Raw genomic sequence first — 19,704 nt, forward strand, 5'->3', positions numbered from 1 at the left:
ATGGGAGAACGCAAAAAAAAATAATAATAATAATAATAATAAATATATATATATATATATATATATATATATATATATATATATATATATATATATATATATAATCTTAAAGAGGAGCCAGTGTCGCGTCTGTACGAATATATCATATCCCGGAATCAATGGCAAATTAAATTACTTCACTGAAGTGAAATGCCGGAACATAGACATTCCGGTGAGGTCTGGGAGCACACAACACCCTAGACGAAAGAGATTAACATGTTAAGCTGATTCCGAACGTTAATCCTCACTAAAGAATAGGGTCTGGTGTAGCGCGTGGCCCGCGGGCCGCATCCGGCCCTAGGGATCACCCTTCTTAAGGGGAGCCGCGTCGAGATTCTGAGCGGATTATTTTTTTTTTCTTTCTTAACGTTTAGGTCCCTCAAGTTCTCAACGTTCACCTTCTTGGGCCATTCAAAGTAACGTTTGCTTCTTCAGTTCTGCGATGCAGTTTACAGATCATGTTTTAAAGACATTTTCTTTATGGTGAATATCTGGATTTATTTTCATTTACTTATTCATTTATCACTTAATTGTTCTATTTTATTCATCTATGTATTATCCATTTATTTCATTTATTGGTTTATTATCTGTTCTATTAATTCATGAATGTATTATCTAATTATTTTATTAATCAATGAATCTATTTACTTTCTATTCCTGGCTAGGTGAGGATACATAACAGTATCTGGGTCTGAGAGGATGCGGGGTAGAAAAGACTTAGCTGGCCTTGTTTACTTAACAAAGGTTATTCCAGAAAACCAACCGTGTTTCACTCCTGTCCCTCGTCTTCCCTTTCATGTCTCTACAAAAGTATTTGGGTCTTTCAAGTCACGTAGATCCTTGTTTTTCAACAGCCACCCTATTGTATTTCAGAATCATTTATCTTTATTAGAAAAAATATAGTGGATTCTGATAAAGTATATCCAGTACTTCACAGTCAGCTAGGAAAACAAAGGCACACATACACACACTACCAGAAATATACTACAGGACGGCGCGTTTGAATATTACATCTTCCAATGCATATTTAAATAAGAAAACCTACAGACATTTGATTTCAGTAACACCTGATGCACACAAAATGTATACAAATAAATCTTATCAAGTGTCTTTTCGTGGAAAGGAAAAAGGAGAATCCGAAAGGTTATGTTGAGTATCTGGTCCACCAAGCAAGCATGGAAGCCCTGCGTTGTCGCCTCGGCCGACATGACGTCATGTCGTTATGTGGGTCTGGAGTGGCGTGACTGTAGCAGCGCTGTCCAGCTCAACACACTTGTCAGCACTGCATTGCAAAGATTCTACAATGACTTCTGTATTTCTTCCCTTCCCGTGGAGCAGTGACCTTGTCTTTAATCATTTCTAACATGTCCCATACTGATCCAAAACTGAAACTTATCATGTCTCGATATGAACATCGTATTTTCGATTGTATACAAATATGAGCAATGATGGTAAAAACAAGAATGATACATATGTATACCAAATGCTCTTTCTATCTTCCTTCTCAGCACTACGTGGACAATGGGTCACCTAATAAGTTTATTCTGGTTATCAAATTATCTTCTTTTATCTATAACTAGCGCTTCTATCCTTGGGGAAAACATCACAGCAAAGGAGTGGTAAATAAAATACTTACAGATAAGGAAAGTAGATAGGAAAGATAGTAGAAATTAAGTGATCAGTATTCTTCTTCGCATGGAGTGTCTTATGTACACGTTGCAACTTATTGGAAAAGAAGACAACGATCAACAGGAACGCAATGGTTGTGTGTGTGTGTGTGTGTGTGTGTGTGTGTGTGTGTGTGTGTGTGTGTATGTGTGTGTGTGTGTGTGTCTTTGTAGGCAATGTGCATTTTTGTTTTTTGATTGATTATCATCATAATCATTATTATCTTTCTTGTTATGAGTATCATTATCATCATTCCCAAGACATTTTTATCTGGCTGTATTGTTTACCTCCGTTAACATTATGCAAATAAATAGATGAATGAATAAATTAATAAAATTAGATCACTATTACAATTACTTAACCACATCACGATATGTTACAAAGTAAGAATGTGTAGGTTCCATGAATACAAACTAGAACGACGACGTAAAATGTTTTCCTTCGAATTGAGTAACAGACACAGTTACGGAGAACAGGATGCATTTGTGAAGGACGTACACGGTACGCACACGAGGGAAAGACCTAGACGGCCACGAATTCAGAGAATAGAGAGAAAAAACGGAAACTATGAGTCATTGTGTGTGTGTGTGTGTGTGTGTGTGTGTGTACTTGGAAAAGGGTGAAGAGGGGAGGGGGAGCTTTACACACACACACACATGCGCGCGCATACACATCTATAAAGAAAATGTGATTTTATTGCATACGTGTATTTATCTAGTTGTGTATCTACAACTAGGTAAACACACACACACACACACACACACACACACACACACACACACACACACACACACACACACACACACACACACACACACACACACACACACACACACACAGAGAGAGAGAGAGAGAGAGAGAGAGAGAGAGAGAGAGAGAGAGAGAGAGAGAGAGAGAGAGAGAGAGAGAGAGAGTAAACAGAAATATAATGCCCATATAGCTTTGAAGATGATATAGCTCAAACTAGAAACATAAGTGAATTAAAATCAACATATAATAGGGGAAAAGGGGGACGAGATCCCATGAGTGTAGATCATCATATTGTATATTACAATTATGTAATTACAAAAGAAAAATAATCTGCAAACTCAAAAACCAATTTATAAAGCCCAGTGGAAAAATCACAGGCACGGGACGAGCGCAGTTCTTTTACCGTACATTGCAATTATGTGAAATTAAGTATATAAAAAATATACCACATTTCGTATGAATAATGATAATAATGATGATGATGATAATAGTAATAATGATAATGATAGTATTAATATTAATGGTATTAATATTAATAATATTGATTGTATTGATAACAATAATGATAATAATGAAAATAATAACAATACTGATGATGATGTAATGATACTGATAAATCGTAAATTAAAAATAGAACCACGTCTGATAAATATAAATACATAAACGAATAAAATAACAAAGGAACATATAATTAAAGTAAACAAAAAATAAATAAAATAAAGCTGTGCTACATTACAAAACAGCCCTGCAGCTAATTCCACACGTAAAGTTTTCAGTCAACAAAATTTACTTCTCTCTCTCTCTCAGGGTTGCGGTTGTCGTGATTCAACACAATGTAATGTCACGCATGTTAATCCCACGATTCTTGAAAGAGAGAGAGAGAGAGAGAGAGAGAGAGAGAGAGAGAGAGAGAGAGAGAGAGAGAGAGAGAGAGAGAGAGAGAGAGAGAGAGAGAGAGAGAGAGAGAGAGATGAGATATATGAGATATATACGAGAGAGATGAGAGAGAAGTGAGAAAGATATACGAGAGATGAGATATGAGAGATATAAGAGATATGAATGAAAGATGAGATATATATATGAGAGAGATATGAGAGATGAGATATGAGAGAGAGAGAGAGAGAGAGAGAGAGAGAGAGAGAGAGAGAGAGAGAGAGAGAGAGAGAGAGAGAGAGAGAGAGAGAGAGAGAGAGAGAGAGAGAGAGAACACAAAGGCCTTGGTGACTTAAAGCTTCCATCTTGCTAAGATCTCTTCCCTGTAATTTCATCTCCTTCCATTCCAGGTGGTCCTTTTCCTCTTACTCTTGTTGCCGCTAGGCGATTCTATTCATCTCGCTGGCACCCCCTTGCCTCGGTGGCATATGGGTTAAATAAACGAAGAGGACAATGTCGAAATCCCTGGAGAATTGTCACCCCAGAACGTCCACTTGAAGAATCGTCACCCCAGGATATCCCACCTGAAGAATCGACACCCCAGACCACAATAAATAGAAAATAAGGATGTGACCTGACCTGACCTAGCCTAAGATAATGTAACCTAACCTAACCATAGCCCACCTGATTATTTGTCATCATGTCAATGTCAACGGAGCTTTACCGAACTTGACACAGTGGTACACGTGCACCCCAGAACAATGCACGAACAAAGAAACCCCGGTTTGAGCCTCCCCTGAGGAAATATTTGGGGGAAATCCGTTTGACAAGGTTGCGTACCTCCTCTGGTAAAAAAAAAAAAAAAAAAAAAAAAATGGAAAAAAATAGACTATCATTGTTATGAATTTCGTTTCGCCAGCGTTTCTATCCTTGTAGACAATCTCGTGACATCTTGAGCACAGAGGAAACCTCGTGTCCACGTCGCGAAGTCCCACAAGGAGCAGTTCGTGGATGACTCATCCTCATTCGGGGTCAACCTCTTGAGTGTGAAAGTCGACCTTAGGCCTCGAATTTGCCTCACAGCTACAGGGTGTCTGCGTTCGATCCTCAACGCCTGCCTGTCCCGGCTACCCAGACACATAGGGCCAAGGTGACGGCTCAGGCCGGAAGCTCAGCTGGTCACATCAGTTGTCAACCTCATCAGCCCAAGTGGCAGACGCCACATACTTTGTTCTGGTGAACGCCAGACGGTGTCCTGGGGGGGTCTCGGTCGATTGAGACAACATTCAGTTTCGGGTCCTCCTCCCTTCCCTCCCTCAGAGCTGAATAAAATCGACCGACGTAGCAGAAAGGCTACAGAAGAGGGAGTGTACAGTATGTCGGAGGGATGGCCTTTTGAGGTACAATGACCAGTCGATCAGCACTCTCCCTCTCCCCCCCCCCCAGATCCCAGGGGACCTAGCTAACCCCCCCCCCCCCAACAATCACCCCCTCCAGGGTGGGACGTAGGGTCACGTGTAAGAAGATGAAACGGATTTTAAGCCTAAGGTCAATAGTCTATTGACCTTGCTTGCACCTCTTATGTCTAATACCACTCCCCCCTAAGACTCTTCAGAGGGGAGGGGGGAGGAAGGAGGGGGAGGAAGGAAGGAGGGGGAGAGAGGGGGGAGGAGGAAGGAAGAGGAGAGAAAGAGGAGGAGAAAGAGGTGGAAGAGTAGGAAGTGGAGGAGCAGCAGCAGAAGGAGAGATGGAAGATGGAGGAGCACCAGAAGGAGGGAGGAAGGAAGGAGGGGAGAAGCAGGTGGAGGAAGAAGAAGAGGGGGAAAGAAAAGAGGAAGGTGGATGAGGGGGAGGAGGAAAAAGGTGAGAAGAATGATGATGGTGAGGAAGGAGTAGGGAGACGAAGACGGGTAGGAGGGGGAAAAAGTAATTAGTGAGAGAAGGTAGAGGAGGAAGGGAAGGCGTAGGAAGAGGGGGGTTATAACACCTCAATTAAAAAGGGGGTATTTATTCATTTAAGTAAAAGAAGTTGCCTTGGTAGGAAAGGGAAGACAACACAGATGAACTTGTGTAGGCATTCCCTTATCTTCCACGGAAATTCGACAACGGAATGGAGCCTTCCTGCCGGGTTGGGAGCCAAAGGAAATACCTGCTTGGACTGCGTCATCATGTTCTGTTCCATGGACCAATGGGGCAGATAGATTTTTTTTCCGGGAGGGAGAGGAAGGAGGGATAGAGAGAGGGAGGGAAGAAAGGAAGGAAGGAAGGAAGGGTGCTTAGTAATCATCAAGATCGTTCTACGAAAGAACCCCGACGCGAGAAAGCAAATGGAAAATTTTGGATTCCAGAGACTCTCGACCCATCTTACGTCACGTATCCCAGACTCTTATGACTTGCTGTTCTTCTCTAGCCTCTTGGAGAGAACAATAATTTCTACGTTGAATAGAATCGTCGGGTATCCACTAACTACCACTAAATGTCAGCATGTGGACCAACTTATGAACTTCTTTGGTCCACTAGGGGGGCCATGGTCCACAACTTGCGGACCGGTGGACTCAAATGGGTAAGTGGACCAGTTCTCGGACCACGTCCACATGCGTGCACCCACTAAGTAGTTAACCACAAATCCATTAGAAGAGACTTACGCTTTGAGCATTTAAGATTTCGAAAGAAACTGGTGTTTGGATCTGAGAACAAGTGAAGTCCTACAGGTAGCAAAGTAATGTTGCTGTTGTTGTTGTTGTTAAGTTTAGAGGGGTGGGGGGAGGGGCAAAGGGCCACCTTCCCCCCACGGGGTTAGGAACACCTGCTCATCCTGGAGGGTGACAAATTGGTCACGCGTGCGGTGCTACTGGGGGAGGGAGAGGAATGGGGGAGAGGAGAGGAATGGGGGGGGGGGAGAGGGAGAGGGGAGGCTAAGACCAGTGAGCCTCATTTCCACTCCTCCCTCACCCACTCTACTCTATCCACACGCCAACCCTCCCCCGTTTATCCACACACCAACCCTCCCTCCTTTATCCACACACAAATCCCATCTCCCTTATCCGCACATAAACCCACTTGAACTTATCCACATGCACCATTACCCACTCTCTTGCCTGTATACAACCCCCATTCTCTTTACCCGCATACCAATCCTCCTCCCTTATCCACGCGCCGCACCCTTACATCTTATCCGCATGCCTACCCCTAACTTATCCACACGCTATCTCCTCCCTTATCTCCCTACTTTTCTTATAAACACGTAACCCCCCCCCCCTGAAGTTAATCAAGTAATTACGCAATACAAATTTTGTTGGTAGTTTTCCCACATTAAGGTATTCTCATTAAGATAAATCGGGTATTACATAACTGGGCCAATTCAAATTCAGAATATCTTAAGATGAATCATTGTTTTATCCGTACTGATAATACTAATACTGAAAGCAATTACAAAATTTATATTGTTTCTGATTCAGCAATTCTAACAATGCAGAGGCTAAAGGCATGACTCTCGAAAGATTACTTAAACTTTTAAATCTGCATGTATAGTATCACTGTAGTTTGTTTTTTATGTTAATGCTTAACTGATGAATAATGTCATTACAAAATGAACCATTGTATATACATTGCGATGCCACTATATATTCAATTAGTCTTAATATATTACCGTTCCGTTTTCTGTGTCAGGTTAATGGAGGTACAGGTCGATGGTCTGGTGACTCGGGGTACATAACGGGAAAAAAGGTTGAGAACTCCTGCCCTAGAGGATAGACCGGTGGTTCTGCATAAGACCATCAAGGATTACTTAGGTAATAATCAGGGGCTCAAACTTTGTTGATCTTGGAATCACTGCTCAAATGTATGTGATCTCAAGTCCCGTCTCTGGGCTCAAAACTACGCCTTTGTAGGAATTTTTGTAACGGGGACAGGAAATTTTGCAGGAGGAGGTAAATTAAATACACTTTACATATATGGCTAATGGTATAGAGTTATATCAAGATACACACTTCAAACTGGCTGCATAGACATTTACATTATCTACAAGAGTTACATTTTGACTTTCATCAATCGTACAATGGTAATCTATAACTTAGAAATTTAACGAAATCATATGTGACGACAGGCGAAGTTTCAAACATCTTGGATATCCAGGGAATGGGCAGCTGCGCAACCTCCCCCCCCCCCCCGAGCGCCCTTGGTTCAGTGTCTTTTGTTTGAAGGCTTCTCGAGTCACACGATCACGGTTGCATTCATAGAATGACTGCGTGACTCAACTGATGCAAATATTTTTTTCTTCTTGTGTTCTGTTCCTGACTAGTTATTTGTTTAACTCCTGGCCTGGGAAAACATCGGGTGGTTATGTAATGATATAAAACTTAAGCCATCGAGGTCCAATGCCCTCTTGGAATATTTCGTTCTAGAACGCCAGCATATTTCATTAGGTTCGAAGGCTAGCTAGAGACTAGTGGGTTAAAACAATGTCTACTAATTTATCAAGCCTTACTATTCTCTTGTGCGAATTTTGTTCTGCGTAACGTCAAATATTTTATGCATAATATAGGCATCATTCTGAATGTTTAATGCAAAAGCAATTCCGCAGTAAAATGTGTCTGCAGGTGCTGGGACTGTCAACGCGTACAACACTCGCAGCGGCGTGTATACGATGGCGATAAGCCCACTACTTTTATATCTAATTGGAAATAATAAATTTCATAACTTAATCGCCTGATTGTAATCAGCTTCATATTTTACATGAATAATGTTGTTCTGATTTATTGTTGTTCTTACTGTAGGAAAGACGTACTTATCTGGCTTGTATACCATCAATTTTATGCATACGTGTTTACATACTGTTGACGTGTCCTGAGTGCATCTCGGTACAGCCGCACTTGATGCATCACAGCTACCATAATCACACCTTCCGATGACCTTATCACGGTTAGCGGGAATTCCTGGCCATGGTCGTCACGTGCAATAGACAGCTCTTATTCCCCCCAACTAGCTCGTGGAAGTCACTTCCGTTGATGACTTAGACTTACGACACTGATAGGCCTGGACTCGAACGCAAAGACGCGCGGCGTCGGCCCAGCCGTTGGCAGTGGCTGGGGGAGGGGGAGTGGGGAGGATGGTCGAATATGATGGCGTAAGTGATATCGTAGTGGCGTACACTGAGGAGGGGTGCAGCGCAAGCCACCTCTAATGAAATCAATCGACATATCTTAGTTTATGGTCTGTATGATCTATGCAAATTTACTTCTCATGTGTTGCGGGATATTTTATTATTATTATGAACAAGTAAACAAATAAATAAATGTAATATATTCCACTATTTCATTTTTTCTGGTTAGTCCATTTGCTATGATGACGTCCATTAGTCAACGACAGACGATTCAACTTGGAAAACGTCAGCTTATCGATAGGGTTAAAACAATCTCGATTCATTCTGGATGACGCCTACAATTGTATACTGATACAGGCACCAACGTAGCTCATATATTCATTACACCTTCCACTTTTAAATTATATCTATCATACACTAGAACAAATAATCTAAATAATATTTCTGCGGTTCTGAAAACCAGCTGTAACAATCTGAATTTACAGTCGTTGCACATACGACAGTGCGTCATGTCGCCGAGTACCCAGCTGCGCAGAGTACTGCGCAAGACAATAAACCGCGATCCAAACGTTCACAAAATGGCGGGTCATTCAAATCTTAACTAATTGGATTTGGCGTATTTCCACTAAAGGTGGCGGCACACTTTGCATTTCTCACTAGCATGCTACTTGCTTTTATTACTTCGTTTGAGCAGAAACGACCTCAGTTACGATCTTTTGTTTTTCAAATTTCCAAATATCAAATTACTCTTGCGTCAAGCCGAAACGACAGACTAAGAGAAGTTAAACTTAAACAAATGTTAGACACATTGTTGAGATGTTCTTACGGAAGTCTAGAATATTGTAACCAAAGTCGTTTCTACTCACACGAAGTAGCAAAAGCAAGTAGCATGCTAACCTCGTGTGCCACCACAACTCGGATTAATCTTCGGACAGTGGGTTTCCCTTAGCAGAATAGAATACTCTGGCAGTAGTCAGACACACAATTACAGACTATGCGTAAGCTCACCTTCATATCACTTGTCTTTCCACTTACTGAAGCCAAATATGATTATGGTAATAAGGGACGATCAACATTCCTGCGAATCTAAGTAAATCACACAATTTTGTGATCGAGGACTAACTTTCCACAAGAGAAAAAATACGATAATTTAACATGCATAATCTCATCGTTCTGTTATCCTCCCCTAAATTTCTGCATCTAATCGTCGTTTTTTACACCAAGCGCACGTCACTTAATGTATATATATAATAGGCATTAAGTTTCATCGTATGAGAAATTGAAAATAGAACAACTTTTCAGTGGCCGTGATTTAGAGTGTTGTCACTGCGATTCAAATAAGAGTTTCATTTGCAAGGCTGAGCGTCGTAAAACTAAGGACATGGCTCATTAATTTTAGGCTACAAAGAAATTTGTAAGGGGCACCGCCCTAGCCTCCCTAAAGACATCTGAGCACCTAAGAAGTTGGCCAACTGTAAAGTTGTCCAACTGTAATCGCCCACTCTTAGACAACGGCTCCAGCGAAATGGTTTCTGTTGGAAAACAATCTCTTACGAAAATTTTGTTTCAGAACTTACATTAATCGCCAACATTTTTCTTATGTAAGAAATATTGCTTATTCCTCTCATTTATTTATTTTAATCCTTCTCGGTGGGGGGGGTTAACCCGAGCTCTGAAGTAATCTAATATGGCAGCGGGATCAAGTTATCTGTCATCATCTAAATTGACGTGAAATCCTACTTGACACGGAGTTTTTATTTACTATATGTTGATACTAAGAGGAGACTGTATGAAGGAGTGATTGTGCCAACAGCACTGTATGGGGCAGAAATATGGAACATAAGAGAAGAGAGAAGGAGTTTGAATGTGTTTGAGATGAGGTGGATGGGGGTTACCAGGCTAGATAGAGTGAGAAATGAGGAGGTGAGGAGGAGAACAGGGGAGGAAAAGGAGCTGGGAGATAGGGTTGATGAAAGAATATTAGGATGGTTTGGACACATGGAAAGAATGAGTGAAGAATATTAAATGAATGAAGAAAGACTAGTAAAAGAGGTATGGAAGGCAGATGTGGAGGGTGTGAACATGAGGGGACGTCCTAGGATGAGATGGATGGATGGGGTGAAGGGGGCTTTGGGGAAAAGGGGAATGTCTGTTGAGGAAGGACGGGAGAGGACAGAAGACAGGGGTGAATGGAGAATGGTTGTATATGGATGATGTTGTGATTGCATGAGGTGGAATGGGCGGGGGTATGGGGGGTGAGGTAGTACGTCTGAGCAAAATTTAATGCAGCCTGAAGGGATTTCTCACCGTCTTCTCCTTTAATGCAATGGGGGGACGGAGATGGGGGTCGCCGATTTAATGAAGCGTCCTTGCTGTGGATGTGCTGTGTCTGGCGACACTGCTTCTGACCCAGGGCAGTGGACAATGTGCAGGGATGACCCGTCATCCAGGAGGTGCTGAGATGAGAGGGAGGGTGGAGGGGTGTGGAGTGTATTCAGGGATGGAATGGGTGGAAATGATTTTATCCTTTTTCCTTTTTGGCTACCTCCCTTGTAAGGGGGAAAAAGCCTTGGTATATGTATATATGTTCTCCCAAAATATCTTTAAAAAAAAACATATGACAACTTAAGAATCGCACCAAAAAATGGTCCATCAGTGAGTGATTTGATGAATTTCCCCATCGATATTCTTATATTCTATGATCTTCACCTGATGAACCCTTCGTTCGATCCTTTAAAGAAGACATATGGACAGCCAATAAGAATAATATCACGATTTTCATTAGTTAAACTAATTGGTTCAAAAGAGTTATTTGACAGATCGGCACTATTGGCGCCCGGTGACTGCACATTGCCGTTCAATGGGTTCTAATTTTCGAAACTAGCGACACATGCTAAAGATAACAATAAAAGAACAGTTCAAAATATATCAGAAAAGTGAACAAGAAAAATAAATAAATGTCACGTGGCAAGTGGAATACAACGTTTTCCATAGTGTTGCTGTAATGTTGAAAGCCAGCTAATTAGAGTGACAAGCGTAATTAGCTGGTTTGCCACGCCACCCAATGGAAATTCTTTATTTAGGCAACGTTTAAAATAACAATATGGAAAATGGTAGAACTGAATATCATAGCTATAATTGTTGTCAAGATTGACTGGATTTTAACTTTTTCAATCTTTCCAAAAATTACATCTCTTCTTCAACTAACCATAGAGCAAAAGTATGTATGTACTTAAAATATCCAATACATATCACTTCCATATTACAAACAACCATGAATATATCAAAGAAATACACCATGTTGATCTTGGAGATTGGTCAAATTGGTGTAAATTTCACATAAAGGAACACTGAGCGAACGTATACTCACAGTCGTTTCTTAAAATACCATTCATTTTAGGAATGGAGTCTGTTTCTTGCGACATATTGCCAATATTATAAATAACAAACTCAGTTTTCTTGTGCTAGGTTTCCGATACTTTTCAACCTTCTTCTGACACTTCTGACCCCTTACTACATGGATAAGTAAAATCTTGAAGATATTTGTCAACGCGAGTATGGGAAAAAGTTTGTGTATGTCATATTAGGAATGTTAAATGATTTATAAAATCAAATATAATTCATCTCTGGGTGTAAGTTGTTACAATAGGACGATATATTTTAAAATATTATGAATATTTAGCTTAATTTACAATCAATAAAATTTCATCGTACGTTAATGTTACCTTTTCCTTTGTAAGAAGCATACTTGATTAATACAGCGGGGGTTCTGAATGTAGCATTTGTTTCTGTTAGGATAAGGTATATTAAAATAATTACATATCAATATATATAACGTAAAAATAATGTGGATATTAATTAATATTAAATACATATTGTCAGTTAGGGTCACAAATGTATTTTCTTCTTCTCTACTATTCTTCTTTCATCGATGGCAAACATGTTTTCACGGTGAAGGATGTTCTTATTAAAATCTTAACTTTGCTAATATCACCCAATTGTTGAAATAATAAATAACAAAATAAATATTTTTGAGGTAGAATTCATGTAAGTGTATATTACATGTGATTGTATGGAGAAAATATGAGCTAAGTATATAATTTCCAACTGTATTTATATTCTTTTAAAATGCTTAATGTGTACGTATTTTCATCGACATGATAGAGCCCTATCTTCATTCCTGAAATATGGACTATTTTGACGAATCTAGCGAGGTAAACCATAAATTTTGTTTATTTCTAATTTCTAAAGTGTCTGAGGATTAAGATACTTGAGGTCAGTTGACAATAAATTAATTGACTCCCTGCAACTTGGTCTGGAAAATATCGACAAGTTTTGTTTGGGTTTGGTGTTTCGCTTGGCGCGATTGGACGCGTTGATGTGCGGGAGATTTAAAATATCAATAGAAAAGCCTATTTAAATGTTTTTTGACAGCTGTAACATCTCTCTTTGGCTTGTATATATTACCTTTGAGCTATAAAGGACACGTTATAAAGGGAAATTGACGGGAAGAACGTTATATTATAGTTATCGTTGAACTTGAAAGCAACACGAAATTGGAAGAGGTGACATATTTACTTCGTAGTTGAGATCTTGTGTGTCACATGATTATTGAACCTTTCACGCATCAGTTTTAATGTTTTAGTGGTACAGCCACCAAAAAATCACAGGTACTGTGATAGTAGATCACAGTATTACTTATTACGTGAAGTAAATGTGAAAAAAAAATATTGCTTGTGACCATATCTTAACTGGTGGGATTTTGCATTAGAAGTTGATGTTATGCTTGTATTTACGTTCTCATATAGATATTCATAGGATGACAGCTTGGTATATATTTCTCTAAGTGATGTTCTTTACCAACAGGCATTCTTTTAAGTTAAATATTTGTTTACACGTTGGCTGATTAGTGTTTAGAAACTACCTTTACTTCACAAATGAACATTTTATTTGTCAATAAATATTTACCCATTAAACACAAATATATACTTCGCTTTGAAGGGGTTTATAAACTAGTTGGGAATGAATAATGGGGGTTGGTCTTTTTTGAATCAGTTAAACATTGTAAATAGGTAAATGTTTAGGACAGCACAGATAATTATTCTCCAAACTGAATTATTCAGTTACATAGTCCACACAATTTGGAAATACATATTCAGTTAATATGCATTTCCAAGATTGTGTGGACTATGGAAGGAGTATCATTTTAGAACATATTTCAAAATAGAATATTTTGCCATGTTTAGCACTGGAAGGATGGAGGAGGAAATCAAGTTTATGGGACCTCCATGATTCCTGTGTCTGTCTAAAATAGCCTTAAATATGTTGTATTCCAGTATCATGAAAACACATTTTTTGGATCACATGAAGAATTGTCACCCCAGACTTAGACAGGATGACAATTCTTCATGTGGGCTATCCGTGGGTGACAATTCTTCATGTGGGCCATCCTGGGTTTATGATTCTTCAGTTGTATAAATTGATAACAATAAACATAACCCTTATTCAACCTAACCTAACCTAACCTAATCATTACTCCACTGTTGATATTCGGCATTCTGGGGTGACTATTCTTCAAGTGGGATCTCATGGGATGGTTCTTCATGTGGGTGGTCTGGGGTGACAATTTGGTTTATAGTTTCACCCAACCATAGAATTTGATATGTGGCTTATGTGTTTCTGGTGAGAAATGTTGTGATATGAATGATGGTGTACATAATTTCCGTCGCAAATGCGTACTTTTGAAGTAATTAAGTATTGAAGTTATGCACTTATGCGTACATCTCCCGAACGATGTGAGGTGCCGGCACGTGTGGGAAATTGGGGTTTTTGGTTGGGGAAGATTAATAAATGGAGTAATGCGCATTGCAAAACAGGTATCAAATGAAGAAGAAGACTAAAGAATCACATAAAAAAAAATATCCCATTTCGGCGGGTACCGTGCGTGTCACCATGTTTGTTTACTAATGATTGTAAGTATTTGTGACTATAACCGCTAGATTTAGGGAAGCTGCTCGCACAAGAGTTGGTAACTGTAAACTAACCTAACCTAACGGAGGTAACGTTAGTTTACGGTTAGGAAGTCTTGCGTGGCTGGAGTGGACTTCGCTAAATGTAGCTGATCTAGCGAGACATTTTTTGAATCGTTGGGAAAAACAAACATGGCTACCGCTCACGTTAGGCGGGACTCTGGCCCTAAAATGTGATTTTTATGGTTTTTTTTTATATATATTTTTTAAGTGTTTTTGTTAATTTTATACCTGTTTTGCAACATGCATTAATCCCTTTATTAGTCTTCCCCACCCAAAAACCACGATTTCCCACACTTATGCGTTCGGGAGATGTACGCACAAGTGCATAACTTCAATACTTAATTACTTCAAAAGTATGCATTTGTGACGGAAATGATGTACACCATCATTCATATCACAACATTTCTCACCAGAAACACAAAAGCCACATATCAAATTTTATGGTTGGGTGAATCTATAAATTGACCGACAATTCTTCATATCCCATTTTTCATGTAATTTTCCCACTTGAATGATTTTTTTTTTTTCTATTGAATGGTTAGGTTAGGAACTAATATAAGTGTTATGTTAGATATCTGTGGTTGCATGATTCTGGAATTTTACCCTTAAATATCATGGCACCTTTTTATTGCCTTTACTTTTTCGTTTAGGAATGTCCCCTGTGGGGCTACAAGGAGAAGGATGTCTAGTCCCAATCCCCGTCCCTTTCTTCTTGCCTCTTTCGATCCAAGTGGAAATACTTGGCATAAGGCATAAGAGGGTCTGGGAATTTTCCGACCAGCACCCTAAGGTTTGGGTCTTTTAATATGTGTGGATGTGGTACAGATGAGAGTAAAAGGGAAGAGATAGGTAGTATGTTTGTGAGAAGAAAGATAGATGTGTTGGCTTTGAGTGAAACTAAGTTGAAAGGGAAGGGTGAGTGTAAGTGGGAGGTTATCAGGAGTGAAGAGAGGGGCGAGGGAGGGAACGGGTGGCTATTCTAGTAAGTGAAGAGATAGGTAAACGTGTAGTGGAGTGGAAGGAGGTTTCCTCAAGGATAATGTGGAGGAAGGTGAAACTTGGAAAGGAGATGTGGGTCTTTGTAAGTGCATATGGGCCTGGCAGTGAGAAGAGTATAGAAGAAAGGGAGGCCTTTTGGATAGATTTAAATGAGTGCATAGAGGATTTAGGAAGAAATGTCAATGTAATAGTACTGGGAGACCTTAATGCTAGGGTAGAAAATGGTCCAATTGATGGAGTGGTTGGGAAATGTGGAGTTCCAGGAAAGAATTGTAGTGGAGAGTTGATGGTGGAAATGTGTCTAGAGAGTTGATGATAGCAAATACAGTGTTTCGGAATAAAGTCAAGCACAAGTACACATGGGAGAGGGTGGTGGATGGAAGGGTGGTAGATAGAGCGTTGATGGATTATGTAGTGGTAAATGGGATTAGGATAGGAAGAGTTAAGGATGTACATGTGCTAAGGGGTGAGGGTGGGGGAATATCAGATAATTTTTTGGTGGAAGGTAAGTTGAGAGTGGAGGATAGATGGAGAAAGAGGAAAGGGATAAAAGGTAGGGAGGTTCTTAGAGTGAACTCTTTGAATGAAAAGATAAAGGAGAAGGAGTACAAGAAGCTGAAGGAGGAGTGGGAGGGAGTGAAGGATAGAGTAGAGCTAGGTATGGAGGAGGAATGGGGATGGTTCAAGGAGGGAGTCACAAAGTGTGCAAAGATGGTGTGTGGAACAAGAAGGACAGGAGGAAATAGAAGGAAGGGTAGTGAATGGTGGGATGAGGAAACAAAGAAGGTTGTAGAAGAGAAGAAGCGAGCTTTCACAGATTGGTTACAAAATAGGATGAGGGAGTCATATGAGAGGTACAAAGAAAAGAAAAGAGAAGTAAAGCAAAAGGTAAAGGAGGCAAAGAGGAGAGCAGATGTGAAGTGGGTAAGCTTAGTATGACAGAAAATTTTGAAAGTAATAAAAAGATGTTTTGGAAAGAAATTAAGAGAGAAAGAGGAGACAAGTCAAGTAGAGAAGAAAAGGTAAAAGGTGCAGATGGAGAGATGATAATGGAAGAGAAGGCAGTAAGGGGAAGATGGGCAGAATATTTTAGGGAGTTGCTAAATGTGAAGGAGGATAGGGAGGGAAAGATAGTTGCAGTGGGAAATGCTATGAAAATGACCATGATGAGTAAGGAAAATGGAGGAGCAGATGGTACGAGCCATGAACCAGGCCTCCGACGCACTCACAAACCGGGCAACCGAAAAACCGCGCTGGCGCTCTGTTCCAGTGGAACAGCAAAAACGCTTCTACTTTCCATCAGGGACAAACCTTAAGAAGCCTTGATCCCGGCTCGGTTACCAGAGCTTGTCAAAGCAGACGTGGATTCACTGCTCAGAAGAAACGTCATCCTTTCCGGCAGAGAATCCAGGGACCTCGTTCAGGGCCTGGCTCTCTCTCTCTCGCGGTGCACTCCTGGCTGGAACGCGTCTTGGCTTCAGTAAGGGAGTTTTTACCCGGGCTGCAACCCCAAGGGGAATGCAACCTCCAGGCTCTATGGGAAAGCTCGAGCAGAGCTCTGAAGCATCAAGCGGCCTGCCTCTTAACGTCTTGGGCCAACATTGAGTCCCGCAGGAGAGACACCATCCTAGGAGACCCCAGTGATCCCCTCCTGAAATTTATGCTCCATTGAAGAGGGCCCCCCTTCTAACCCGCATGCTGATTCCCTACCCCTCCACTCCAAGTCGAAAAGGTAGACAGGAAAGCCCCGTCCCTTTGCGACTAGAGATCCTAGACGCAAACATTATAGAGGCTCCGGACTCCCCCACAGGAATCCTAGGAATTCGCCAGCCCCTCCGCACAAGATAGGGGGTTGCCTCTCCCTCTACTGGAGAGCATGGGAAGAGGCCGGGGCGGAAGACTGGACCCTCCAAGTCATCAAGACAGGCTATTGTCTTCCCTTTCACACTGTCCCAAACCTCTCCCCCTATCCCATCCAAGTCAGCAGCTACCACCCAGACTCGGCTCGCGGGCGGGCCCTAGCGGAGGAAACCTCCGTTCTGCTCCAGAAAGGAGCTTTAGAGGAAGTCTCGACTCCGGACCCAGGGTTCTACTCAAGGCTATTCCTAGTAGAAAAGACAACAGGGGTGTGGAGACCAGTCATCTATTTGTCTCCACTCAACAAGTTCCTTTCCCTGACGAAGTTCCGAATGGACACCCCAGAGTCCGTAAGGGCGTCTATCAGGGAAGGGGACTTCATGGTGTCGCTGGACCTCCAAGATGCCTATTTCCACATACCAGTGCATCCCTCCTCAGAATCGTCCACAGGGGCAACACCTTCCACTTCCCCTGCCTCTGCTTCGGACTTTCCACAGCACCCCAAGTCTTCTCCAGTGTGTTCAACCTCGTTTCAGTGTGGTCCCACTCCTGGGGAATTCACCTACTCCGTTACTTGGATGACTGGCTGATCCTTGCACATTCCGCCCAGCTATGCCAGGAACACCTGAGAATGGTCCTAACCTTTGTCCTGAAATTGGGCACAGTAGTCAACCCGGAAAAGTCAGATTTCTTACCAAGACAGAGAGTCATGTACCTGGGTATGGTCCTGGACTCCTCCCTAATGAAGTCCTTCCCAGTAGAAAAGGGGATCCAGAATCTCGCTTCTCTAGTTGCACAGGCTCTATCGACCAGGTTCCTGATGGCGAAACAATGTCAAATCCTCCTGGGCCATATGGCCTCCGTAGAGAAATTAATCCCCAGGAGTAGACAAAGAATGTGACCGCTACAGTGGCTCCTCAAGTCTCAGTGGGCCCCGCAAGAGGGAGAACCCCTACAACACATCTCCCTCACCGAAGAAGTCAAGGATTCTCTTCTCTGGTGGAAGGCCCATGCAACCTTCTCATGGGGATGCCCCTCGGCCCATATCCCCCCGAAGTCCTCCTGTTCTCCGATGCCTCCAAGGAGGACTGGGGAACCCACCTCAACGATGATCACATCAGCGGTTCCTGGTCCACAGTCGAGCAGACAGCCCATATCAATTGGCTTGAGTTGAAAGCAGTACTCCTGGCTCTCCGTCACTTCAAGGATCAAGTCTCAGGACAAGTAGTGGGCATAATGTCGGACAATTCCTCGGTAGTAGCCTACCTGAATGAGCAAGGGGGGCACAGTCTCCCAGGAACTATGCCTTCTGACTATGGACATCCTCAACCTAGCCAAGAATCTCCAGATGTCACTCAAAGCCCGCTACATCCCGGGGAAGAGGAATGTCTGGGCGGACCACCTCGGCAGGAAGAATCAGATAATCAACACAGAATGGTCCCTCTATCGAGAGGTAGCGAACTTCATCCTCAGCAAATGGGGCTCCCCTCTAGTGGACCTTTTTGCAATGAGATGGAATCACCAACTCCCAATATATTTCAGTCCTCTCCCGGATCCTCTGGCAGCAGGAGAAGACGCTCTTCTGCAAAGTTGGGACAACCCATACTCCTACGCTTTCCCACCATTTCTCTTGCTCCAGAAGGTACTCCTGAGAGCAAGACACGCATCCTACTTTCGGATGACTTTGATCGCTCCTTGGTGGCCCGAAGCCCCATGGTTTCCAGACGCCCTTGAGCTAGCAGTAGAAGAGCCTCTGGCCCTTCAGGGAAGACCAGATCTTCTGCATCCACCCATCAACGGGGCTTGGCGCAAGAACCCTTCAGCACTCAATCTTCACGCGTTCAGACTATGGTCCGGATCCTCCTAAAGAAGGGTTTTCCCAGAGAAGTGGCGGAGGACATGTCCGCTCCTATTCGCTCTTCCTCAGCTAACCTTTATCAAGGGAAATGAAATGCCTTTGCAAAATGGTGCCACTCCAGGAAGTTAGTCCCAGATCGAGCCACCATTCCTGAGATCGCCTCCTTCCACTTCCTCAGGAAGTCCAAGAAGATCTCCCTCTTGGCAGTACAAGGCTATAGGGCAGCTCTAAATCAGGTGTTTTCTCTGAAGGGCATGGTCCTAGCCCTTTCACCTGAAATTTCCATGCTCTTCAGGCACTTCAAAGATCATGCCCCCCCAGGGAAATCAGTTCTCCTCCGCGGGATGTGGCATTAGTCCTGAACTCTCTGAGGGGTCCCCCTTACGAACCTCTCCGAGAGGCACATCTGAAGGACCTCACCTTGAGGACAGTTTTTTCTGCTAACCCTGGCATCTTCCAAGAGAGTAGGGGAGTTACACGCCATCTCGTATAGAGTCGCCCATTCCAAAGGATGGAAAGAGGTCTCC

General features: G+C 42.1%; 2 protein-coding genes across 6 annotated transcripts in view; one reads left to right on the forward strand and one right to left on the reverse strand.

The window, feature by feature from the left end:
• Nucleotides 1-11,942, reverse strand: part of LOC143026250 (sterol O-acyltransferase 1) — a 45,048-nt gene extending 33,106 nt beyond the window's left edge. The window contains exon 1 of one of the 2 annotated variants that reach the window (XM_076186329.1): nt 11,802-11,942. In XM_076186329.1, coding sequence (XP_076042444.1) covers nt 11,802-11,856 — 55 coding nt within the window. In that variant the 5' untranslated portion in view covers nt 11,857-11,942. Of the gene's footprint in view, nt 1-8,163; nt 8,201-11,801 lie in introns of those variants that run through there. The other variant, XM_076186330.1, reaches the window with a different exon arrangement.
• Nucleotides 11,943-12,565: 623 nt separating this feature from the next.
• The window catches only part of LOC143026251 (uncharacterized), a 41,286-nt gene continuing 34,147 nt past the window's right edge, over nt 12,566-19,704 (forward strand). Inside the window, exons 1-2 of one of the 4 annotated variants that reach the window (XM_076186331.1) lie at nt 12,582-12,645; nt 15,114-15,253. In XM_076186331.1, coding sequence (XP_076042446.1) covers nt 15,116-15,253 — 138 coding nt within the window. In that variant the 5' untranslated portion in view covers nt 12,582-12,645; nt 15,114-15,115. Of the gene's footprint in view, nt 12,646-12,801; nt 12,997-13,029; nt 13,102-15,113; nt 15,254-19,704 lie in introns of those variants that run through there. The other 3 variants (XM_076186332.1, XM_076186333.1, XM_076186334.1) reach the window with 3 other exon arrangements.

This window comes from Oratosquilla oratoria, chromosome 6 (genome assembly GCF_046742065.1).
Source record: "Oratosquilla oratoria isolate Oo_2021 chromosome 6, ASM4674206v1, whole genome shotgun sequence".
Classification (NCBI taxonomy): Eukaryota; Metazoa; Arthropoda; class Malacostraca; order Stomatopoda; family Squillidae; genus Oratosquilla; species Oratosquilla oratoria.